At 37.6% G+C, this 26,997-nt stretch overlaps 1 protein-coding gene and 2 long non-coding RNA genes across 5 annotated transcripts in view; 2 read left to right on the top strand and 1 right to left on the bottom strand.

Annotated features, from left to right (window-relative positions):
* Positions 1-26,997, bottom strand: part of LOC132915408 (tyrosine-protein kinase Btk) — a 358,897-nt gene that overhangs the window by 315,966 nt on the left and 15,934 nt on the right. Inside the window, exons 1-2 of one of the 3 annotated variants that reach the window (XM_060975188.1) lie at positions 24,110-24,298; positions 4,250-4,511 (exon numbers count right to left, since the gene is read on the bottom strand). The exons of 1 other annotated variant lie outside the window; for it this stretch is intronic. Coding sequence is in view for 1 of the 2 variants with exons in the window: in XM_060975187.1 (XP_060831170.1) it covers positions 4,250-4,511 (262 nt within the window). In the remaining variant the exon portion in view is untranslated. Of the gene's footprint in view, positions 1-4,249; positions 4,512-24,109; positions 24,299-26,997 lie in introns of those variants that run through there. One more of the 3 variants, XM_060975187.1, reaches the window with a different exon arrangement.
* LOC132915436 (uncharacterized) lies at positions 14,396-17,632 on the top strand. The gene is made up of 3 exons (XR_009659870.1): positions 14,396-15,348; positions 15,646-15,747; positions 16,911-17,632. It is a non-coding gene; the product is annotated as an uncharacterized LOC132915436 (long non-coding RNA).
* Positions 21,700-26,423, top strand: LOC132915429 (uncharacterized). Its single transcript, XR_009659863.1, has 2 exons — positions 21,700-21,918; positions 26,252-26,423. It is a non-coding gene; the product is annotated as an uncharacterized LOC132915429 (long non-coding RNA).

Genomic DNA, 26,997 nt, shown 5'->3' with positions numbered 1-26,997 from the left:
TTCTACTAAAGTACTTTGGAATCAATTTCGTCCGAGTCTTCGCTTCTCCTCCTATGGATACCAATTTCTGTCTGAGTTGTACGTAGAACTTGTGGCCACATAATGAAAATCTGTTGCAAACTATTATACGAACAACTGTGCTGGACACTCAGAGTCACATGCAAGATCATCTGATATTATCTCGATGGAACTTAGGTAGATCTTATTGCTAGTGGTTGCACATCTTCGTGGGTATAATGGAGAATTCAATCCATCACTGTCATACCGCTACCCTGAGAAATTACCCCACAGATATAACCAAGCCTTTCTCTACTCTGAGATACTGTAATTTATTTAAAACAAAATTCCATTAAACCACAAAAAATGTACGAGAATTAGAAATTATGTTTCTATCAAGATTTTATGTTTGTTGGAAATTTTGGAAATTAAAATTAATCGTAAAATCGTAGAAAAATTAATCTTTCGTGAGAATGAAAATAGCTTAATGAAAATTGATTTTTCCTCGTCTCTCGATATTCTGTTCAGACAAAACATAAATTTATTCGCTTAGAGAAGACATTTTTCTTCTACGGTAGTCCAAAGATGTCTATTATCTCTACTTGGAAGAATTCCAAAGATTTGTTGAAACATATAGAGATTAGACGATGTTCTAATTAATCGTAAAATCGAGAAAACTCACGTAGTCAAATATTTTATCTTTGAACGTGATTTTTACTATTATGTGAAATTCGAAAATGATAAAATAGTTTTTAAGGATAACTAAATTCACTTTTTCAGTGAGATAATAAATTATTTCTCTACGAATGTTATTTAATTATTGAGGCATTTCTGTGAATTTTCCATCAGAGGAGAGCATGTCAAAATAACATGAAAAAAATTAACGCTCTGCAAACATCGTTCGTATGTCTCTCGTCTGCATTATTTACTACCAACCACTTGACCGACATATTACTGCTAATTTTTCCCAGCCATGGTACGCCAAGTGACCAATTGGGACATTTATTATCCCGGAATTTTTTTTTATTTTATTTTATCGTCAGTTAGCTATTACCGACCGCGCTGTACTAGTCCGCAAAAACTTTATTCCGTGTTGCTTCTACACACGCGAAACGGCCAATTTTCACATTTCATAGCACGATGATGCTTGCCATTGGGAAAGACGTACACGAAATTTTGGGTTGGCAACTAAGTGATTGCGGAGTTTGTCAATGCCACCTAATGGCAAAATCCACAATCACTTAGTTACCAATCCAATATTAAACGTTCGTCGAGCAATCGGCTTCAACTAAATTAAACGCAACGAATACGATTTTCCCTATCATTAAAGTTGACTTCTATTACCATCCTTGTGCATATGTAAATTAATTCCATGAGAACCACTTTAATGATTGCATCGCTGTTGCAAAATGATCCATAATCAATGCGTAATTGGAGAAGCAGCGATCGTAGCCGCATTTATTGTACTTCACCGAAACAAGCCGGACGTCGAGTTATCGACAGTATCTCGATGTAGTACAAATGCACGGCAAATCTGTGTGAAGAGGTCCGATAATGATGTCATTTATATGAAACTTATCGACGTATCCGCTACTGCAATTGATGATTCTAAAATTACATTTTATACCGTACACAGTCGCATCCGGTTACGAAATATAACCGAAACATTATGGAGCATTGATTATGAATTTATTGCAATTTTCTGCATTATCATTCGTAACAAATCGTACGCACAAGACATTCTGCGCGCTGACACATCCTCCAATAGATGCCTAACCGTTTCCTAACGAGTTATAAAACCGAAAGGACTAATCTAATGTAAACAAAACGGTACATACTACCGAACTAATTTGATCATGCGAACAGCGATTAACACTTTGACTGCCAAGCCAAAATCACGTGTTTCGCTCAAGACGCCACCAGAGTATTTTTACTATTCAATGCATATAATGGCAAAATAATAATAAATTGATGAACCTCTCGATGCATTCGGTTTGAATCCTCATATGATACTGACTGCCCTTCGATTTTTTCCTTCGTCATCTCTTGGTGACGACCCCCACCACGCTCGAGTCTCGCAACCGCTCGCGCCTATGATCACCTACGCCACCTTTTTTGTGTAGGTAAAATAACAGACCGAAGGCGAATCGATGTGTTTTAGAACTCGCTGCTTAACAACAACACGCGCTTGTAGATACATTGTGTATATCTCGCCGGTCATGTAAGACGATCTGTCTGCGACACTGTAGTACCAAGAGAGACGGTTTGGAACACGGCCTATAGAAAGCCTCGGGGCGTAAACAAATAATAGCATATTCTACCACACAGAAGAACCCCTAAGTGGTATATAAAATTAGCTTCAGAGTTACCGTTAAATACATCAATTTCAAACGCGATGATACTCCATAAACATGCAACAAAAACAAAAATCAAGGTATCAAATTTTAGAATGGCACTGGCGATGTACAAGCGTACCTCCTACGAAAATTTTGCAGGGAGTGTTATAAAAAAATGTTAAACAGTTAGGATCAAAAATTACTAAGAATGGGACCAAAAATGTGACCACCTATGGTCCAGATTGTATAGACGAGCCATATTTATGTTTAAAGTGTTTCAACACATTTGTTCTCATTTTTTTTTATTGATGTTTTAATAAAAATGTTTAATTGTTCAACGGGGCACTTTTTATTTCAAAATATCTTCTATTTATGGGTTATATTCAAAATGCCCCAACTGTCAATTTTCATTCAATTTTTACAATTGTAAGAAGTTGAAGCACTCCTGTCACCAATGACCAACGTGGCAGTCAAAGTGTCAAACGTACAAAATGACGTGGATGACTTTCACGACTATAGTCAATTTAAATCAAACTTTATCACCTAAAGAATGAAATTGAAACGATAATTACCAGGTTATCGCGATGAAATATACAGGTGTTAACAGTTGGAAGCGTAAAATCGAAAGGTGAAAAGAGGCACAGGCCAGAAAGAGAAGAAAAATTTTCCCTTGGTAATGTATCTATTTCACGAAGAAGAGCAGCAGCAGCAATTTAAAGGTGCCTTTAATGAACGCTCGCTTAAAGAACAGTGGCCTGGAGGAACGAGCGTAAGCCCCACTGAACGAAACTGCTTCAGATTTACGGCTGCAAATGAATTACAATGCTTAACGACGTCCCTCCGCAGGGCAGACCTATTAAGAAAAACCGAGCATCCTCAGAGTGGTATCTGGCACACGCGCTTATTATCGCCAGACAACAAGCGTAAAGAAAACTCGCCGACTTACGACTTCAATTTCCAGTTTCCCTAAATATATTTTAAATGATGGCCCGTTATTGTATCCCGCGAATCGTGACTCGGATAGAAACAGCGTGCTCTAACGAGGTACGCGAAGCCAAAGCTAATTGCAGTAACCGGGGCCGATTAAAATATACTAACGACGATTGAAGTAGCCTAGTGAAAAACGTACGAGTTGTTATCGCGAAAATAAAGAACGGTATTACGCGAGAAACGGACAAAGCATATGGAGGAGCGCGTGGAATTTCTATATCATCGAGGTGGCAGTAACGAGCTTCATAATTCACCAGTTGCAATGGTAAACGATGACAAGCGAAAATATTTTTTTCATAAAGAAAAGCGTAACGTTAATTAATTTTACTACGTATATATTGTTGTACTTTTATCGTTTATTCTTAACATTCAATGGTTACCATTTTGATAAATGTAAAAGCAAAAGAAATTATAAAATGCTATAAGTTATTTGTGCAATCTATAGGTTATGTATTTTCTACACTTTCATCGTGTGCCATTTTGCAATTCTACAATTGGTTAACTCTCGCGGAGCTGGCAACTTGCAATTTATTCGCCGCAACTTTAATTTTACCATACGAGCTTTCTATCATTCTAACGATAAGTTCCATTAAATCCAAGGTAAACACGCGTTACTCAATATCATATTAAACTAAAAAAAACTCAACGTAAATCAATCATTCCCATACCTATGACATAAACCGAAATCTTCAGCAACTTACAACTATTGGGTTGGCAACTAAGTGATTGCAAATTTTGTCAATAGGTGGTGCTGACAAAATCCGCAAACACTTAATTGCCAATCCAATATCACGGAGAGCAATATCTTACGTGTTTGATCGTGTTTGAAAAATAGGAAGCAAAAAGAAATTTGAAAAATACCGGGCAAGGAGATAAGAAAAGATAAGAAGAGAAGATGCAAGGAGGAAAATAAAGAGCGAACTCACCAGCACGGATGGCACGGATCCACTCGGCGCGGTCCTGCTCGCGGGCTGCGAGAAGGTACAGCGTGTACTCTTGGCCGGCTTCCCGATAGCCCACCTGGAAGGGTAGCCCAGGTGGTATTCCACCCCCGCCGCCGCCTGTTCCTGCCTCGCTGCCTGCCACGTCGCTGCCGACGCCGCCGACGCCGCCGGCGTTGCTCCCGAGGCTAGCCGTTTCAACCACGTGGACGCTCTCGACCGCGATTCTACCTCGTTCCTTGCGCCGCTACGGACAGAGAACAACTCTATAGTTGCCTCGTTATCGTTTCGAGAAGGAAAAAAAGAAGAAAGATAGGAGAGACGTGGCCCACGGCAGGAAACACGCGAACAACCCTCTTCCTTTTCCCCTGCAAACGTTTACTTTTTCTTTTTCTTTTTCCCTCTGTCTATCTGCGCGGCACTTTGTCCCTAAGGAACTTTGCATTTTTGTATCACGTTCACGTTTATGTTCGGAGTTACGGCGAGTAGTTGCGATGGACGTGTTTTACGGGGTTGGTGTTGTTACGCCCCGAGGCTTACTATAGGCCGTGTTCCTAACCGTCTCCTTTGGTACTACAGTGTCGCAGACACATCGTCTTACATGACCAATGAGATATATACAATATAGCGATAAACGCTTAGTTGTCGTCAAGCAGCGAATTCTAACAAACATCGATTCGCCTTCGGTCCGTTATTTTACCTACACAAAAAGATGGCATACGTGATCATAGGCGCGAACGGTTGCGAGACTCGAGCGTGGTGGGGGTTGTATCCGAGAGAAGGCAAAGAAAAAAGTCGAAGAGCAGTCAGTAGCATACGAGGATTCAAACCGAATGTATCGGAGGTTCAGAGAAATAAAATCAAGTTCGCTTAGTCAAACGAATACGTCGAGAAATATTATAAAGTCGAGTCGAATTATAATAATAAACTAGTTGTATCATTGTTAAATCATTTGTAACGCGTTAGTTATAATTTTAAATATTGTTAAAAACAGAAGCTTATATTAACCCTGTTAATTCAGTGTTACAATCATTTGAACTACCTCTGTTATCCTAATCGAAACAGGGGAACGACTGGTTTGCGGCGTCGACTATCAGAATCGTAGCGAGAATTTACGCCTCTCGCTGACGCGCTTTCTCGCGATCGCGTCTCTTCGCGAACGGTCGTAACAGGTGTATTTTTTATTCGTATTATTTTTATTCGAACAGGATTGTAACTCGAGTGGACCGTAACTTTTTTGAAGATTTTAAGATACTTGCTTCGCTGTATTCTCTTTTTTCTATGCGCCGGACTTTGTCTTGAACTTTTCATTTTTCTATCGTGTTTTGTTTCACGCTGAGATTTGAAGTTAAGGGGTTTAGTTAGAATGGACGTGTTTTATGGTGCTGCATATTTTATTCGGACGTGGTTATAATGCGAGTGAAGGACTAACTTTCTGAGAATTTTTAGATACTTTCCTCAGTATACTCTCTGTTTCTTGTGTGCGCTACTTTCTTCTGAACTTTTGCTTTTTGTATCGCGTTTTATATCACGTTGAAATTTCTCTTTGGAGTTACGAGATATAGTTAAGACTTTTTTTTTTTTTTTTTTTTTTTTTTTTTTTTTTTTTTATTGTTTCTTATTTGAGTAGAATTATAATTGGAATGAAAGATCGTAGCTATTTGAGGATTTTCAGAGAATTTATTTCACTGTAATCTCTTTAGTTTGTTCAATGGTTTCGGCTTAGAGAACGTTTCGATTTCTAACTTGAAGTAGTTTAGGCAACGTTTGGATTTGTAACTTGTCGCAGTTGTGGTTGCGATGTGACAGAAGAAGTCTCGCATGGATTAACTCCCTCTCCTACCCTCAAGTTCTAAGTAAATTACAATTGAGGTCGACTAGTACCTACCCAATTCGAATACCGAAATCGATAGCCTGTTTTTCCTCCAGTTTGTTCCACCAAATAAATTAACATACTAAATGAAAGACTATTATAATACAAACAGTGATGAAGAAGATAGCTTTTAAAGAGAGAAATCCCTGGTTCTAAGTATACGTATACTCAAATCAAGTTCTGTACATATTTGTCAGATAGATATTAAAACTTCGATTTCCATTCTTTTTCTCTATTTTCTAATATTTTCCTTGGAGCTATATAAATTTTTCTTAAATCAGAGACGATAAACAATCTTGAGGACCAGTGTGTTAACCTATTGCACTACTATGTCGAATGTGACTCGACATCAGTTTTTATCGCAGCAGCTCCTTTGTCGTGCGCCATCTTTTTTTGTGAAACGTGCGAAGAAAAAGCAGGATTGCATGCTGGAAGTTGTTTCATATATTATACACTAGTGTACATACAACAGTAGTGTGAATAAAACTCGTATTTACGTGAATTTCTTTCTTCCTTTATTTACTTAAATCGTCTTATTTTTTAGCTAAAGTAAATTTCAAATAAAAGCGTTGGCAGCTGCTGCTAACGAAATTGAAATAAAATTCGCAGTGCAAAGTGTTGACATGTCAACTGACACTTTACAAAGATTTCTGTTTTCCATTTTTTTTCCATGATGCGAAATTATTATAATTAGATTCTTCTAAAGAGTCACTTGGAACCCGATATTGATAAATTGATTAATAAATGTTACATTTACTGAAGGTTAAGCAGGGCTGTGTGTATTAACGCTACTTTTTAACTGCATCAAATCAACGTCACAGACCATTCATCTCTGATTACAGGATCAAGTGCTTGAACAACAGATTTGAAAATTTATTTTAACAGCACAGAAGGTAGTTTTCTCGCGATTACTCATAAAATCATCAAATGCCATCCATATCAATGTCCATCAATCGTATCTCTAGCAATACTATCTACCAACACTCTGGGGCATATTTACGTTTTTATTCAAGCGCAGCAGTCGGTTTTCATTGCAAGCCGAGCGTCGCGTATCGTTTGATTGACAATGTCAATCCATTTCTTCCTTTTTTCCCATTTTTTGTCCTTTTTTTTTTCTCACGTTTCATATCAACGAAATGCGTACAGAAACGAAGACCGACAGCTATCCGCGTACTGTCCACGTTTATCGGGACAGAGAATCTTGATTACATGGGGATCATATCTGGCGAAACGTCGAAAACATCGCTATTTGGATAACGAGAATATAAATGCTACTTAGGGACCAAGCAATACCGTTTCCACTAATATTCGGGGCTAAAGCTTTGCTGCATACACGTTTTAACTGTTAGATTGCCAGCGAGTGTCGAATCCGATTTCCCTATGGTACACGTGTATTCATGAATCGACATTTCAAACAGTATTCGAAAGGAATATCGAAATAGACCGTCCAAATCGTGGACTTTCGGTTGCCCCGATGATACCATCTTCCGTACCAATTTCGACCATTTCCAGAATGCTAAATCGCCAGAGATAGCAAGAACACATTTTCCGCCGGTTAGAATGGATTTCATGGTCTGGGTAAATTAAGAGTAGATTTTATTCGATGTAAAATATTCTGAAAGTTAGATGCAACAATGTTTTCTGTATAAATATACAGTGCCTCACGAAAGTATTCCAACGCTTATACTTACAAATTTCAATTAATAAAATGAGGTGTACTAAACTAATTTGTTAAAACAATTTGGTATCCATAGTGTCCAAGAAGTGTCAAGATTACATCAGTAAAATTTGAAAACGATTCAATAATATACATAACAGAAGTTATGATACATTTATTAGAAACATTCACGATAAGTGTCTCACAAAAGTATTCGAACGCTGTAACACTGTTGATAGTTTTTCATCTTCCTTTGCACCGAATGTAAACATCATTGCGAAATGAAAATATTGGTACGTTCACTTGATGTTAGGATATCGTTTCAGTAACAGTAACGTAAAAGTGTGCACAGTAGTATTGTAGCGACACATGAGTCATAGGACGAGGCGAAGCGAGAGCGACTTATGTTGTGTTGTGCCTCAGAACACGGACACCTCCTCCACACACGAAATTAGCGTTCGATTATCTCTGGACAAAACCAATGTTGCCGTTGAGGCCAACCGTCGTTCTAAGACAAATTTGAATCTTCCGACTCCCCCCCCCCCGACTAGTATAAATAAACGGACACGATCGCGAGCGGACAGTTATTACCATCGAGCTATTACCGAGATATTATCGAATAATCATTATTTGCGAATTAACGGAGTATACGAGTCTTCGAATTATCCGCGAGGATTTTGTATTCTATCTTCGTGACTACGTTTGTACGAACGTCGACGGCATTTATAAGCTTTTATACTATTATCTATTCAGCTTATTCTAAATGCACTTGACGGTTGCAACAGCAATCTTATTCGTCGTTATTACATAAATCCGATTTCCTCGCATCCTCCGCCACAGTATTTAAAATGAATACCAAAAAGTGTGAAAGAGAAATAATATCCGATTACATAAGGACGGCATATCGTATAACGAGATTGCCAGAATTGTAAACAGAAGCAAGTTCACATTACACTATATCATAAAAAAGTGAAAGAATGAGGAAACACTTGCAAACAAAGCTCGATCAGGTCGACCAAAGAGATTGACTGGAAGAGAGGAGAAAGTTATCATTCGCGAATTAAAAAAAAATCCTACTACATCCGCTCCTCAACTCGCAAGTATGGTAGCTGATATGTTTTGTAAAGAAGTTCACTCGGAATTATGTCGATGAATCTTACGAAACAATGATTTTCATGGCAGAGTACCGCAAAACAAGCCACATATTAATACGGTAAATGATAAAAAAGATTGACTTTTGCAAAAACCTATATTAATAAATATAATTCTTTTTGGGACAAAGTCATCTTTTCGGACGAGTCAAAGTTTAACATTTTTGGCTCAGATGGTCAAAATTATCTGCTGAGAAAACTAAATACGGAATTGGAAATTCGACATTTACATCAAACAGTGAAACACGAAGGTGGATCGGTCATGGTGTGGGGGTGCATGACTGCCAATGGCACTGGAAAGTTGATATTTATTGATGGAATATTTGATAAATGTAAGTATTCCAATATTTTAAAAAATAACCTTAAAGAAAGTACCCGTAAATTAGGATTATTGGAAGATTTCCACTTCCACCAAGATAATGATCCTAAGCATACTGCTAGAATTGTGAAAAAATGAATCGTATATAACACACCACACATGTTAATTACTCCACCGCAAAGTCCAGACATAAATCCGATTGGAAATTTATGGACTAAAATCGGAAAAAGATTAAATAAATTCCAGATAACCACAAAGCAAGTATTTAAAGATAAAATCATAGAAATATGGAACTTCGTTGAGTGTAGTTTTACAAAATCATTGGTTTACAGTATGGAACGCCCATTGAGACACACTATCGCTACTGAAGGTGGTCCAACAAAATATTAATATTAAATAATTTAATAATATATGTAAGCATTCAAATACTTTTGTCAGTCACTTACAATGCGTGCTTCTAATAAATCTATCAACTTCTACCTACGTTGTTGAATCCTTCTCAAATTTTACTGACATAACCTCAAAACTTCCATATCTTCCTCCTGACATCTGCTTGTCTCAGCAAATTACTTTAATGTACATTATTTCAGCCATTCAAGTTTGCATATGTAAGTGTTCGAATACTTTCTCGTCAGCCACTGTACGTAATGATAGTGAGGTGAATAAGTCGTGGGGTGATAGTGCTTGGCTGCTGTATGAGATTTTGTCTTCATCCGGGTTGGGAATTGTGGAGAAAAAGTCGGACTACGAGTGCCGGGATTTGAACCTGGTCTTGAACGTTCGTAACCAACGGCGCTAACCACTGCCCTACCCTCGTCTGGTCGTAGTTTGCTGTCGAGTGCCGCTATAATAGTATCGAAGTAATGTTGGATAAATTTCTCGTTGCAGTTTTCATGTAGGAAGAGAGAAGATGAAGTAAAGGACACTTCCTCTATTCAAGGAAAACTTCAAATAACCAACCATATCATAAGCCAGTGAACTTGTCTCGAAGTATACTACGCGGCCAACTATCACAAAAGTACTGTTCTATTTAACACAATGAAAATCACCTTGAAATGTCAAGAAACTTGCACCTAGTTGGGACAGCGAAAGTCCGTCGCAAAATGTCATCCTTGAAACAAAGTAACTTCTATAAAAAATCAGTTGCATGACAAATAGTTTTAACGATAATTGTACAAAGAAGCTCACAATGAGCCAACGTATGTAAATGACAAATATTTAAGAAGTTGTTTTAGCAGGCACGTTTGTTTGAAAGAGTTATGTATCTTGAATCTATCGAGAAACGGAATTCAAAAGGGAATTGCGAATTTCGAAATTAGTTGTGAAGAAACGAAGGGCGCAATCGCGTTTCCTAGTTCGAGGTTCCTTCAGCCTGGTTATCAAGACTGTCTTATCTTTTACTTGGTTCCCGATTCGAATTTCTTTCAGCTACGAGCGATGAAATCGCACAACTTCTCGTCCAACTTCTCCACTCTTTCATTTTACGCTTTCTCTATTAATTCCCCTCATCCTTTCTAAGTGCTTTCCTTCATTCGCTATCTTTTTCCCCCCTTTACCATCTCCTGCCTGCATTCGCCACTCTCGCCGAGTTGGCGAAAGAGCGAGAGAGATGCCAAGGGATTTGAATCCTTTGACCTCGTTGCGTTTCTTCTCTTCCCTCTATTTGCTTACAACTCTGTACACGCGTTCCAATCTTCTCTGTTATTCACCGAGAAAACGTCTCCCTTGTCATTAATCAATGAGAAACGAGCTTTCTGGTATCGTGCGTCGCATAAAGCGTGCAGAATAAAAGAAGAGGATCCAGCTTTCTTCGTTGACTAACGTATCGGTTTAAGAATGACGCGATAGTCTGTGTTTTGTCACCGTTACAACGAAATTGAATATGGGAACGATATTCAAGAAAATGTATACAGTGAGTCACGAAAATATCTGAACTCTTATCGTAGAATGCTATTATGTCCATATTGTATGTGCTATATAAAACATTTTGAAACTTCAGTAGCACATATAATGAGATACAACTGTTACGATTATATCGGTGAAATATGAAAATAATGTACAAAGGAATACAGAAATTGCGAAGTATTTACTACAAACATACGTATATCGAACAAAAAGTTAGTATACGCAGGGATAGGCATACTTATATACACTATACTTATACATATATCTTACACATACAATAAACGTTAAAGATGATCCCGTCTTATTTATTACAATTAATATAATGGATAATTATAAATACTTTGTAACGTAATTGCTTAGCTATAAATACCGTGTAATTGCTTTTCTGATCTCTGCAGGATATTTAGAATTATACGTTAAATTATAGAGAGTGTATCTTTTAAAATTAACCAACATTTTTCTTTTCTGTCGCCATGAACCGTTGGAAGCGTAATAAATTCGAATATCGACTATGGCGGTCTCAACTTTAGTTTTACGAGCGAACTTCACTGTTCAAGTTAACAGTCAAACACTGAAGTAAGTAAACGCGTAGTTAGGTAATGCAGGCTGTATAGTTTATGGCGGCTAGTGCAAACAGTATCGCAGACTTGTGAGATAGTGAAGTGCTGTAAATATCGTTATTGGCACTGGTAGCAGATTCTTGAATCCAGCTAGAGGATCTATATCTGTCGCATTCTGTAACATTAGGATTGATTTTCGAAAGGCATAGAATTTCCTGAACCAGATAACACGGATTTAAGTTTATGGATGCAACTTCTCTCGGGACTGGCTGTTATATCTGACAGGAACTGTCAGTATCAAATCCCACAAGTCTTCACTCTTACGGCTGAGATTCTGAAGATACAAGATTCATGATCTTAGATGTTAGGATAATGTGTAATTTTTCTACCTATTGATTTTTCTGTAAAGTACCCTAACTATTGCAATATGCAAGAAAAATATGAAACGTAGAACCAGATTTTGTTAAGAATTTAATATTATCCAAACGCACTGAATAGTACTTTATCGAATTCCAATCTATTTTGTTTCTTTACGTAAATAAAGTACATTTTCTTTCCTAAACTCTATGTTTGATGGTTCTTGTTCAGGAACCTTACTGCAGTGAATTTTGGAGGCAGTCGTTTGAAAGAATTCAGAGATCCAAGGCAACGGTTATTTTTAATACTTTTTGGAAAGATGTCATTGAATAAAAATTATTTTTTATTTCAATGAAAGTCAGTTATGAATAAAACTGTAAAAAATTTCTCAAAAAATTAAACTATTAAGAAATATTAATTTTTAATTGTTCCTATTAGGAATAGCCATTACGAATGATTAATATTTTTTGATTAATATTTTTTACCGATAACCATTATCGATAACGAAAAATTTTTTTAGTTTCCGCTAACCAATATCGGTGACAGAATCTTTTTTCTGGTCACATTCGTCTGTTGTCAATTGTTAACATTACGGTTTAGTATTCATTGGTAACATGAAAAAACTTAATGTTAAGTCTTATTAAGAAAAAAAAATGGTTGACAGTTAAAGATTGAGAATAATTGAAAACAATTTTTCGATGATGATTATATGTAACCCAAATTCCTGTCACTGACAATGATTACCGGTAAACAAAAAAATGTTTATCATTTATAATGGTTACTCGTAAGCGACATCTTTAATTAAAGAACACTCTATATTTTAACACTTTACCGACCGATAGCCGATTAATCGGTTTTTTTGTCACCGACGCTTACCGACCGATACCTTATTAATCAGCTTTTTGTTGCCGACAATCTTTCTCATTATTTGAGCATTAATTTGTTATTTAGTACTAAGATACCTTGCTCAGTTGCGTCAGTTGCATTGCTTTGTAAGCTTCCACAGTTTTATACCAATTTGAAAAATTTCCCGTTCGCAATGAACGAAAAGAATGGTATTGGAGAGTCTACTAAACCCAAACAGAGCCAGCGCCAAGGAGAATCTGCGCCTGAGCTGCCGGTCGGACGTGCGTATGCCGTTGAACTGCTAGCGGTCGGTAAAGTGTTAACTAGATTAACTCTATATATATTGTTACACATATTAACTGTTACAACATGACCAGTTAACTGCGTTCGACGTGTATACACGTCAATCCAAAACTTCATTTCAGTGCGGTCGACGTGTATACTCGTCACTGCTTGATTTTACCTGCACATCCTGTAAGGAACTTTTGAAACTAAACTCCGCAGTTAACAGGTTAATTAATCTTCGCTAAGAGAACATGTATTGTAATAATGTAAATATCGGAAAGTACTTGAGGAAATTGAAGTTGCGAATATGCGCTTAACAAATGAAACTGAAAATCTTTTCTCGAAACTGCAACCAGTTAACCCACGCCATATGAACTCGCAACTAAAAATACAACAAATTGCAGCGCGATATTATATCACTTGAACGTGTCACCATGGTCGGCTGCTGGAATCCGCGCAAGAATCATAAATCACTAGGCGAGGTCGGCAAAAAGGCCGGTTTTTCTAGCAGATAGCGAAAAAGCGTGTTTTTATTGCTCGACGTCGCGAAGAAATAACGAAGCTTCCACGTCAAAATACCGACGGATAACTCGGTGTCACGTAAAAATTGACGTGGTCCCCTTTCAATGCTGCAACCAACGCTTCATAGAACATTAAATCGTGAAACAGCCGTGGTTTCTTGATCGAAAAATTTTAATAGTGGTTTCTGGCAGCCATATTGCAATATATTTCGCATGTCTTCCTTATTATTTTTTCATGCAACATTATTTTTCCATCTTTGTTTGCTTTTTTGAAAGAAGCATTGTTAAATAAAGTAACATGATCGTGTCAGTGAAATCAACGAAAGTTGGGAAACAAAATTGCTTGCAATTGTATGCCACTCCAAACCGAAATTGAAATTTTAGTTAATATAGTTTATGAAGTATGATACGATATAGTTTAGGGAAGCATATGAAGAGAATAACAGACATATTTCAAGAAAATTAAGCAGCGAGAATTTTGGGAAAAAGTGATCGATGTTATGTTCATTTAATGAAAGAACGGTGAAGAATATGTGACGGCATTTGGAAACAACGTATATCACCGAAGCAAAATGCCTAATGAGCCATGAACATCCCAACGGTCCTTCCGAATGTTCGAGAAGGAGGCGTGCATGGCAACGGTCGCGGACGCCAAACAATGCATGGATAGTGGGGATATTGAGGGGTGACGAAAAGAAAAGAATCGAATCCGATCGACAGTTAGGTTCGAACTAGGAAGCGATAAAGTCGAGTCGTAACCGCGCAGCGAGATCGACTAGCGAAACCGAGAGCGATACGCGACGCGATCAAAAGACACTTATTAATAAACATATTGTTGACCTAAACACCGAGTGATTATTTAACGCATTGCACCCAATATCACCTCAAATACAATTCGAGGAGTAGAAACGCAATTATTAACAATATCCTAGACAGATGTTTATACTATGCACTACTTTGTACTGTACAGTGAAAGTATTGGCAAAAATATTTGTTACAATTGGGTAATTGCTTGAAACCGCTTGAAACTGTATTAATGAACGAATTTATGGACTTGCATTTAAACAGCAATCAATTATAAAAAATGAATATTGGAATATTGCATAGCGGGGGAAACAAGTTAACAAAATTCGTTTTTCGAATACTACAAATTTTATATTTTGTGCCCATAGTCGTTTCCTCTCTGCAGTGTTTAATTATTATCGGAAGTAAACAAAATTTTCGAATGGAGAATTTTAAACGAAAATTGTTTTATATATATAAGTACAGAGAAGAGCATTTGTAATGTGGTTTTCCTATTATCGAAAAAAAACCTGTTTTAATATCGGAAATATGCCAAAGTTGATGCGATATTTCAATTAGCGGAGAAGATCGGCAAGCCACACGGACGATGTCGTGTTTATTTTATACCTCGTCAATAAACGATCCATTGTCTTCGTCTACAGTAATTTCAATGGAAAATCAGCTACCGTGTTCAACGAAATTGGACATTTCATAAAAGACAGTAAGGTTTGCGATACAACTAAAAAATGTTCTGTTGCTTTTCGGACTTCCAAGGGAAACCAAATACCTACATAATGGATTAGGGTTACATATTATGTTAGGTAAATGTATGTAAAATTAAATATATAGACCCTGAGAAAATATTTGGGGGATTTTTATATGGTCCATTGGTGATATGAAAGCGATGAAAAAATTCGTATAAAAAGATGTCGTTCAAGGCTTATTTTCATATTAGAAGCAATTTCATTTTGCGCTAGAAATACACCCTATAAAGCCTACAAATATCTCTCACATATTTCGTAATACCTTGTGTATTGGAAATTTCTATATGCAAGTTGCCTGGAATTGATGAGAAAATAAACGAACCAAAATTCTAAATCGAACATCGTTTGTCAATCAAACAGGGGGCATCGAGTGCATCCACCAGCCACGACGCACTCGACAAATGCGCATCGAATTTGATGACATGGGAATATGGTCGACATCAACCAGATTCTCACCCTTTAGTAAGTTATATGATACATTTCCGATTCTCTATGGCACTGTCTCTTCGAGTCACTGTCATTTTAAGTTATTTAAGGTATAACGTTAAAACACGCCAAGATTCGAAAATCATATTTTTCACCTACGTCTGACATTTTGCTTTTAGGAGAAAGTTCCTACTTCCTAACCAACAATTTAGAAATGGACATAGTACCTATATACGATATACGGCATTTTGGACGTGAAAATTGCAAGTGTCACATACTCCACACTACTTTCATTGATGCGAGGCCTAAGTTTTTCTTTAAAAAGATACTTTTTCAACCGTTTTACACGACAAATTAACTTTTCCACAACTTTGTAAGGACGGTTCTTCTGTAACGAATTGAGAAGCCATTTTTGCAGCTGCTTGCTATAGAGATTACTTATACTTTCAACCTTGAAAATGAATATTTTCCATTCCATTCATGCCAATAACGCTAAAAACTGAATTATGTATAGGCAATATATTGGCTTTTATATACTATCCCTTTCTTTTTGATGAATATTTTCTGTTGAAGTAACTACTTCAAGAAAAACTCTACATCTTTATTTATGTATATCAGTGATCTTGAGACTGCTATTACACAGAAATATTCTAACTAAGGAGAGGTGCATATTATTGTACCCTTGAGTATACATTATGTTTTGGATTGTAAAGTCTAGGAACAGAGGAATTAATAAGCAGATTTCTATTTATGTTCCTTGTAGCCTCTAGCCAAAGCTATAGGGTTAACATTTTTGGTAATGTCCTTTTCCTATAAATATATGAATGTGCTCCCTATCATTCCATTGTCTAGTAACACTAGGAGAGTGAGGATCTGAATCAGCATAAACTTATACTTATACCTTTAATTATTTCAATATACTTTTCTATTACAAATTTATCCACTCGTTCTTCAATCAGTTAACCTCAACCTCAACATTTTCCATTCCATTCACTCCAATAATGCTAAAAATTGAATCATGTATAGGCAATATACTGGATAACATATGGTCAACAATTTGAAAGAAATTGTAAGAAAGTCAATCTACGCTACAAATACCTGAAGGAAAGATTCTGTATCTTCCTTCTATTCCCTTTTTTAATTCTTACTCTATTCTATCTTCTGTCTCCTTTCTTTCTCCTACCCCTTTCTTCTTCCAGCTCTGCTTAACAGCAAAAACAGAGCAATTGGAAAATGAACGTACTGAAAGCAAAACACCATACGCAAGAAAGCCATGTAACAAACGCAATGAAGCAATTCTCTATAAAACCATATACTTATTACAAACAGTACAAACTGTTTCTGTTGAAGAGGAGGACCCTAACACACAAGCGATAACACGACGGGCTGGCTCTTTTGCAACAGTGGAAATCCAGCGAGGCAAATCTAGTTTCCTACTACTGTAAAAGGATATTGGTTGCGTGTATAGATATACACGCACACACAGTACAGCTTTATACAATAATGGAACGCGTTCGTTGGATAGTACGTGCATACAGCGAATAGCGCTAGCCTTTGAATTTTGTGTTACGCTACAATAATTTTCTCAACAGGTTATTCGGTATTGCTCCCTTCCCTAAATCGCGTTACGCTTAATACTACCCACACAGTCTCCCCCCACCGGTCATCCTTCGTTCATCCCTTAATGCTATTACGTGGATTAAAAACGACGAAACGTATTAGTTGCGAAACGGCGATGGGAACAGCTGATGGGAATTATTTCGCTTGCACGCATGCGGTATTAAGAGGAATCGCTGTAGGGAAACTGACGATGAACGTTCCTGCTAAACGAGAAAATTCAAATTTTGAGTAACTCCTTTCGAATTTACAGTCGGTCGACTACTTGAACGAAAGAAATATTTGGCGTGCAGACGACTACCACGGTTTATTACAAACAGAATAGTGAAACTATTGGGTGTTGAAGTAACTACTTCAAGAAAAGCTCTACATTTTTATTTATGTATACCCGTGACCTTGAGACTGCTATTGCGCAGAAATATTCTAACTAAGGAGAGGTGCATATTATTGTACCCTTGAATATACATTATATTTTGGGTTGCAAGGTCAAGGAATAAAAAAACTAATAAACAGATTTCTATTTATGTTCCCTGTAGCCTCTAGCCAAAGCTATAAGGTTAACATTTTTGGTAATGTCCTTTTCCTATAAATATATGAACGTGCTCCCTATCATTCCATTGTCTAGTAACACTAGGAGAGTGAGGATCTGAATCAGTATAAACTTATACTTATACCTTTAATTATTTCAATATACTTTTCTATTACAAATTCATCCACTCGTTCTTCAGTCAGTCAACCTCAACCTGGACAAAATTTACCAAATGTCCAGCTGGACAAATTATAAAGTACAAATTAAGTAATAAAAAAGAAAAATTCTAAAGGAAGGATCATTCGTGTAGATTTGCAGAGTATTTAAAAGAAAGTGTTTTAAAGATACTTTCGTAGAATGTTAGGGATGGTTGATTAGAAAATTGAAATTTTATATTGCAAAGTGAATGAGTGTGCTGTGCTTAAAGTAGAGGAGACATAGAGTATTTACGAATGAATTCAGTGCGAAGGATGTGGATTGTAAAGCCATAATGCCTATTTATTTATCATTATGTTCTTCCAAAGTATTGGGTTCAGCAGAAAGTTCATACCAGCAAAATTCCACTTCTATTGGTTTGGCAACTAAGAGATTGCGGTTTTTGTCAATACTACCTAATGGCAAAATCCACAATCACTTAGTTACCAAACCAATAGATATTGTGTATATATCTCAGCATTTCTTCTTGCGTGTGGAGCACTCTGTGGGGACACTCGGCAACAATGTATATCGCCGAAGCTTAGTGCCTAATGAACCATCAATATTTCAACGGTCCTTCCGCCGAATGCTCGAGAAGAAAGTATGCGTGGCAACGTCGTGGATGCCAAACAAACGCGTGGATAGTGGGGATATTAAGGGGTGACAAAAAGAAAAGAATCGAATCTGATCGACTTTTTTGGTAATGTCCTTTTGCTATAAATATATGTCGCAGATGAAAGGACATCGGAATATTTGGGAAGGTCCCTAATACTTTAGTCCACACTTTTTATTATAGCCGTACTTAAACAATAAAACTGAGAAATAGCTGTTTATGATTTAATCCAATTATGTTTGCCCGAGATTTATGACAGTGGGCTTGGGCTCGCAGTGACATAACGGGTCGTTGAACGTACCGACGGTCACGAGAGGGACGTGTACCTAACAGAGGTGTAAAGTAATTAAATAGCTCTCCTTAAAAACAAAGATTGACCCGAGAGGTACAGAGAGGTACGGAGAGAAGTATATAAGGACAGTTCCACTTGGACTGGGGCTCAATCCGATAACTCCAATTAGTCCAGTGAATAAGTACGTCAAGTCCCAAATCACAATCGTCATCCCGTTGACCAAACCTAAATTCATCGTCATCGACATCTCAATCATACAATCACCGATATCACTTGTTAACCTTTGTAATACATTCGCTTCAAGAAATATCATCTGGTATACAACAACGATGGCCAACTCACAGCAAGATTCATTACACGCCCCGCCTTCCAAGGACGACGCGACATATATGAACGTGCTGCCTATTATTCCATTGTGTAGTAACATTAAGAGAGTAAGGATATCAATTAGCATAAACTTATACATTATACTTATACTTATACCTTTAATTATTTCAATATACTTTTCTATTACAAATTCATCCACTCGTTCTTCAATCAGTTAACCTCAACCTCAACATTGGGCAACTAAGTGATTGCGGATTTTGTCATTAAATGGTAATGACAAATGATAGTTGCCAACCTAATATTTTCGAGGAAGCCGTTTCCTAAATTGAAGTGTGAACGAAGAAAGTGACAGTAAAATGGATGAAATAAATACAAAATAGAATAAAATATAGTATAATAAAGAAATACATAAGAATATATAAGATAAAGTAATGTAAAATATTAATGAAAATATTAATGAAAATTTGATTAAGAAATATATGTAATTTAAGATGTACAATTTCTATCATAACCATCGAAGTTTTCTTCAAAATAAATTGTATCCTAATACTTCTGAGCTACAGTATTTCTGGTAAATTAAATTTTCATATACAAAAGCTTAGTCTACATGCTAAAGGCAAACGCCAGTGATTCAATTCAACTTAAGAACGCAAAGAATTAAACCCGACTGACTTTTTCAATTCACCACTCGTGCACCTTTCAAAGGATTCTTTTGTCCAATAAAGCGTCCTTTTTAACAATACTCGAAACACGGTTCCATTGTTTAACACTCATCTAACCCTTTCTAGAATATTCCTTTTAACTACGTTCTTAATATGCGCGTAGCCCATCTTCGACTAAAACAAGAATTCTCGAAACTCGATGTACTGCAAAAAAAAAGGAAGCAGATTTAAAAATGGAGCTAAAACGACAAAAAGAAAGCAAAGAATAAAAAAACCACCGATAATTCCACAAACACCTACACGCTTCCGCCTTCGCGGCCGCTGCACAAAACACCTCTGGCACGAGCAAAAACATCCGACACACGACGTACAACGTCCATGCCCTAATAAACATTAATAAAGCTCGACAAGCCAGAAAACAGACCTCCTTTTGGTTGCTAGCCTCGCTAGCTCGGTGCATCCTCGTTCAGGAGGCGGCTGACGCGAAAAGAAAGCGGTGGCCGTTGGAAAATTTCATTTAGGCTTTTCGAGTGGGTCCCGCGCCACGACGTCTTTATTAGATTCGCTGGCTTCCGGTGACCTTCGTTAACGTCGATGTTCTACGAGCGCAACCACGCTCATCCGTCCCCACCCCACTCGTTTTAACCCCTCTCCTTACGTTTCTCCGCCCTCTTCTGTCTCGTCAGGCACACTTCGTCGAAACGACGTCCGTTGGTCCATTTGTTCGTTCATCAAGACACGAACTCGAATAATCGAGGAAATAGAGGCACAGACCGAACGTTCTTCTCGCGAAGCGTAGACGGAACAACGCGTTTAGGTTGCAGAAGTAAAAGAAAAGAAGCGGGGAGAAGCTGGAAAACGGGAGAAGCTTTGTGAAAAAAAATCCGCGTTGAATTACTCGGTCCATTCGCGTGCAGCTACTTCCAACTTCTGCATCGTCTTTCTTTTTTCTTTGCTCTTCTCCTCTTTCTACTGGCATTCTGTTTCTCTTTTTCTCGTAAGGAAGAACAACGAGTAACGAGGCCAGTTTTAATTAACACTTTGACTGCCACGGTGATCATTGGTGACCGGAGCGCTTCAACTTCTTACAAGTGTAAAAATTGAATGAAAATTGACAGTTGGGGCATTTTGAATATAACCGATAAATAGAAGATTCTTTGAAATAGAAAGTGCCCCATTGAACAATTAAGCATTTTTATTAGAACATCAATAAAAAAAATGAGAACAAATGTTGCATCTAACGGTGCACTGTGTTGAAACACTTTAAACATAAATGTGGCTCGTCAATACAATCTGGACGATAGGTGGTCACCTTTTTGGTCCAATTCTTAGCAATTTTTGATCCTGTTTAACATTTTTTTTATACCACTCTCTGCAAAATTTTCGTGCCACGTACGCTTGCCCTTCTTTTTTCTGCATTTCGTGTCGCAATCTTTGTCGAATAAGTATATTTCACGGCTCTGGTGAATGGCACTGTGTAAGGTGCATCGCGAGTGCCATTCTAAGATCTGATACCTTGATTTTTGTCCTTCTTGCTTGTTTACAGATTATCATCGCGTTTGAAAGTGATGTCTTTAACAGTAACTCTGAAGCTAATTTTATATACCACTTGAGGGTTCTTCTATGTGGTGTAGAATATGCTATAATTTGTGCTAGACCCAGAGGTTTACTATAGGCCGTGTTTCTAAACGTCTCCCTTGGTACTACAGTGACGCAGAGAGATCGTCTTACATGCCCGGCGAGATATAATGCAGCGATAAGCGCTTAGTTGTCGTCAAGCAGCGAATTCTCAAAAACATCGATTCGCCTTCGGTCCGTTATTTTACTTACACAAAGAAGGTGGCGTACGTGATCATAGGCGCGAACGGTTGCGAGACCCGAGCGTGTTAGGGGTCGTCTCCAAGAGAAGAGAAAGGAAAAAATTGAAGGGCAGTCAGTAGCATACGAGGATTCAAACCGAATGCATCGAGAGGTTCATCAATTTATTATTATGCCATTATATGCTTTGAATAATAAAGACACTCCCGTGATGTCTCAGCGAAACATGTGATTTCGGCGTGGCAGTCAAAATGTTGTATAATTCGCTTTTCTGCAAGAACCATGCGAGAAACCATATTTATATGTGTAAAGAGGAACATTAGTGATTTGCAGGGTAAATTACAGGTATCATTTGTGGAATCGATGCATTGTTCCATGTTAGAAGAATAAGAATAGAAAAAAGATAAGATAAGAAAAGAAAGAAGATAATAGGAAGAATCGTGAAGAAGAATGTGTCTCGAAGAAAAATCCAAGAGAAGCACGTTCTTTCAGCTAGTTAACTCTCGTTTCGTTTGGATATGTGTTTCGTCGAACGCGCGACAGCTCGTTAAATTTACGTAATGCACCGTTGCGAAATTAATTATAACTGCTCGGAGCAATTAATTTACCTTGTTTCACGCTGACCGTTCCTCTAATACACAGTTTCGTACGTATTTTTGTTCTCACTTGACAGAACGGTGAGTTTAATTTAGTAAACTAAAAGATTCGATATTTCAGTAGAGTACAATCGTTCGTATGTAAAAAGAAAAAGTGAATTTCATTGAAACGCTATGTTCAGAAATACAAAACTCCTCTGCAGACGTACAGATTTCTTCTTAAAGGAACTCTTATCGTTTTACAGCGTGAAATTCTTCAAGGTCGACTCATCGCTTCTTAGACTTTCGTTATTCTTAACCTTAACACTAGAACTACCGATAGTTAATACGAAGCTATTTCTACCAAAATCAGTGAAAATGCTGGTTTTTAAAAAATACGTAATAATAGGACATTTTTATATTTATTGAGTTATTACTTTTTTACAGAAGGAATTCCATGTTATGTAGTACATTTTTGGTATATTAATCCATCTGGGACCATAATCCCTAAACGAGGGTTGACACATTTATAAATTTTAGAACCAGCCATTTTGACTGATGTGGTATTTCTAGTGTTAGCATTTAGTGATCGATCCGGAATTTTTCTGATAACTGATATCATCATATCGAATGATACGCAGTAAAAGTTTAAAAAACGTGTGGAAAGTTGTACGAAACGAAGAAACTGGTTAATTGGGGTTCGATAAACAGATTGCAGGACCCTTTTACACTTTAACAAGTACCTGTCATTTCGACTGGTATTGGTATAAGTAGCCTTGATATAAAATTATTTTCAGTTTGAATACATAAAAAGCAAAATAAAATTCATTATATTATTCTTTTAGTTATCGTTGCGAAAGTCATTATATCATTGCGGAAAAAGATATGACATGAAGTAGGAATTTTAAAATAAAATCGTAAAACCAGTTAATTTGACTGGTGTCGTAGTTCTAATGTTACTAAGTAACACTAAGTATTCTCTATATGTTTATACAATTATGGAAGATTAAAATGTACAAAATATTCAATGTTAGCAACTCGTTTGAATAATTAGGAATGGAGGAAATCATTATACTAAACTAGAACACAAAGTAGGAATTTTAAAATAAAATTGTAAAACCTGTTAATTTGACTGGTGTGGTAGTTCTAGTGTTACTAAGTATTCTCTATATGTTTATACAATTATGGGAGATTAAAATATACAAAATATTCAATGTTAAGAACTCGTTTGAATAATTAAGGATGGACAAAATCACTATATTACACTATAACACAAAGTAGGAGTTTTAAAATAAAATTGTAAAATCAGTCAATTTGATTGGTGTGGTAGTTTTACTGTTAAGCTCACGTTATCCGTCTCTATCATCCTTTTACTGTCATCCTCAAAATTCTCACCTTGATCCCCAAAGAAATTTCAGGCATCACGAAAATACAAATTGCCCCGATGTATCGATCAAACCCATTCTCTTCGTATTTTCCTTCGAACATCCAAACGATCAAAACTTCTTCGCTGGGTTTCTACTAAGTCGATTTACCAAAAAAGAAAAAAAAAACGCAAGATCAGCGAATAGGAACCATCCGTTCGTTCAACATTCCCAATGACAGCCCCTTAAAGAAATGATTCACGATCCGACTAAAACGCCGAGAGAACTTGACCGATGGTAAAAAAGGAGCGAGTGTTCCCGACGCGATCAAGAATAAACGATATCTGGCGGAGATCTCAGATAAGCTAAAAGTAATGCTTCCCTGGAAAGATCCAGTCGATCTTACCTCCACGTTGCAGCAGTCTCGAAGGGTTCTGGAAGTTCGATCACGACGAGGAGACACGATTGGCGTCGCTTCTGCCACGTGGAGAGAAGTGTTCGTCTCGAGGCAAAAACGAAAGAATCCTGTTGGCGCGTGGAACTCGATGAGGCCGCGTGATCTATCGTAGCTTCTGGATTGATCGAGCGCGACCTCTCAACGTCTTAACGACCCAACTTTCCAGAAAGATGCGAAAGTCTTCCGTGGTGTCGAAGATATTCCGGATGAATAACGATTGCTTTCCTACGAGCTGGCAAGTGGATCGAAGAAACCGAGGATTAATTAGAAAAACTTCTCTACGATGGATTAATTCCCGCGACTCGCTGAATAGTCTGTCGGAGAAGCTCTTTCGATCTTGAATATCCCGGATGAGAAAACTTCCGTGGAGTAATACTCTACTTCTCGAGGGTACAGCGGATCGTTGATCGATAGTCTTCGAATAGTCTCTCAGCAGACGGTGTTGCACGATTGCTTCTCTCCAAGTATCCAATTACTTCGGTTGGTATCTTGCCCCGACTTAAAGCTGCAGCTTTTTCCTTCCGAGAACCACCCAACTCGAGGCGAATAGGAAATATACGATACTCTTCGCTCTTGGAAATCCTCGTAACCTCGGTTGTACTATTCGTGAAAATGCTGTTCAACGTTCGATTCAACACCTAGCATCGATCGATGGAATAGCGGCGAATATCCTGGCAAATATATCGACTAACAGACGATATATACGAGTATCGATGTATATTTCGAAATACGGAAATTACACGGGTTAATTGCTCTTGGAAGCAGAGCTTCTTGCTTGAAAGCAGCTGAACACCAAAATGAAAGAATAGAATTGACTGACGTTGGTATGTTTCTATGTATGTTCAGATATATCGTAGATGCTGGCGAGCAGCAAAGAGCGATCCCGATGACGACCACTGACTGAGCCGCGGAGCAGCATCAGGAACTCACGGCGGAAGAAAGGATGAAGAGAAGGTGGCGGTGGCGGCCCTGGGGCGCCTGCGCTGCCAATTTTACACATGGTCTACGAGCACGTTATATCCACCCCTAAGCAGCCCCTGCCATCGAAACAGGCAGGCTTGCCTACCAGCTAACGGGCTGCGTACCTCTACGCAGCTAACTGCTACTGTTAACACTTTGACTGTCACGTTGGGTCATATATGACTCGCCACGGTTTCTCCTGTGACGCCACGATGGTCATTGGTGACCGGAGTGCTTCAACTTCTTACAATTGTAAAATTGAATGAAAATTGACAGTGAGGGCATTTTGAATATAACCGATATATAGAAGGTACTTTGGAATAGAAAGTGCTCCATTGAACAATTAAACATTTTTATTAGAACATCAATAAAAAAAAATTAGAACAAATGTTGCATCTAACGGTGCACTGTGTTGAAACACTTTAAATGTAAATGTGACTCATCAATACAATCTGGACAATAAGTGGTCACCTCTTTGGTCCGATTCTTAGCAATTTTTGATCCTAACTGTTTAACATTTTTTTTATTCCACTCTCTGCAAAATTTTCGTGCCACGTACGCTTGCCCTTCTTTTTTCTGCATTTCGTGTCGCAATCTTTGTCGAATAAGTATATTTCACGGCTCTGGTGAATGGCACTGTGTAAGGTGCATCGCGAGTGCCATTCTAAAATTTGATACCTTGATTTTTGTCCTTCTTGCTTGTTTATAAAGTATCATCGCGTTTGAAATTGACATATTTAACAGTAACTCTGAAGCTAATTTTATACATCACTTGGGGGTTTTTCTATGTGGTAGAATATCCTATTATTTGTTTACGCTTCGAGGCTTACTATAGACCGTGTTCCTAAGCGTTTCCCTTATCACACAGTGTCGCAGACAGATCGTCTTACATGACCGGAGAGATATACACAATGTAGCGATAAGCGCTTAGTTGTCGTCAAGCAGCGAGTTCTAAAAAACATCGATCGCTTTCGGTCCGTTATTTTACCTACGCAAAAAGATGGCATACGTGATCATAGGCGCGAACGGTCGCGAGGCCGAGCATGGTGGGGGTCGTCTCCAAGAGAAGACGAAGGAAAAAGTCGAAGGGCAGTCAGTATTATACGAGGATTCAAACCGAATGTATCGGAGTTTCAGAGAAATAAAATCAAGTTCGCTTAGTCAAACGAATACGTCGAGAAATATTATAAAGTCGAGTCGAATTATAATAATAAACTAGTTGTATCATTGTTAAATCATTTGTAACGCGTTAGTTATAATTTTAAGTATTGTTAAAAACAGAAGCTTATATTAACCCTGTTAATTCAGTGTTACAATCATTTGAACTACCTCTGTTATCCTAATCGAAACAGGGGAACGACTGGTTCGCGGCGTCGACTATCAGAATCGTAGCGAGAATTTACGCCTCTCTTCGCGACGGTAGCAACAATTTGATCAGATAAACCTACAGCACATTTTCCTCTCTTGTAATCTACCACTACCACCGAAATCTTAAAAATAATCAGAATACTGTTTACTAATATCTTCTACACGTTTAACAATATATTCTGCACGTTTTGCTTACGACGAAATAACGAATGCGAATGGTTTGTTGAAATAAACGAAGCCTTGTTATAATATGTCGCTGTCAACTGTTACCAACGCGCCACGGTGATCACCAGTGACCACCAATAAGATAAACGGCCCATTGGGAAAGAATGTTGTCTTACATCATCAATTTATTATTATTTTGTCATTATGTGCTTTGAGTAATAAAAATACTCCCGTGGCGTCCTGAGCGAAACATGTGATTTCAGCGTGGTAGTCAAAGTGTTTTAAAGAAAACTACGTGGCAGGATAAGAGGGTGGAGCAGGGAGAAGGATACAGAGGGTTGCTG

This window comes from Bombus pascuorum, chromosome 17, assembly GCF_905332965.1.
Source record: "Bombus pascuorum chromosome 17, iyBomPasc1.1, whole genome shotgun sequence".
NCBI classification, from domain to species: Eukaryota; Metazoa; Arthropoda; class Insecta; order Hymenoptera; family Apidae; genus Bombus; species Bombus pascuorum.
This window is presented reverse-complemented; position numbering and strand designations above follow the sequence as displayed.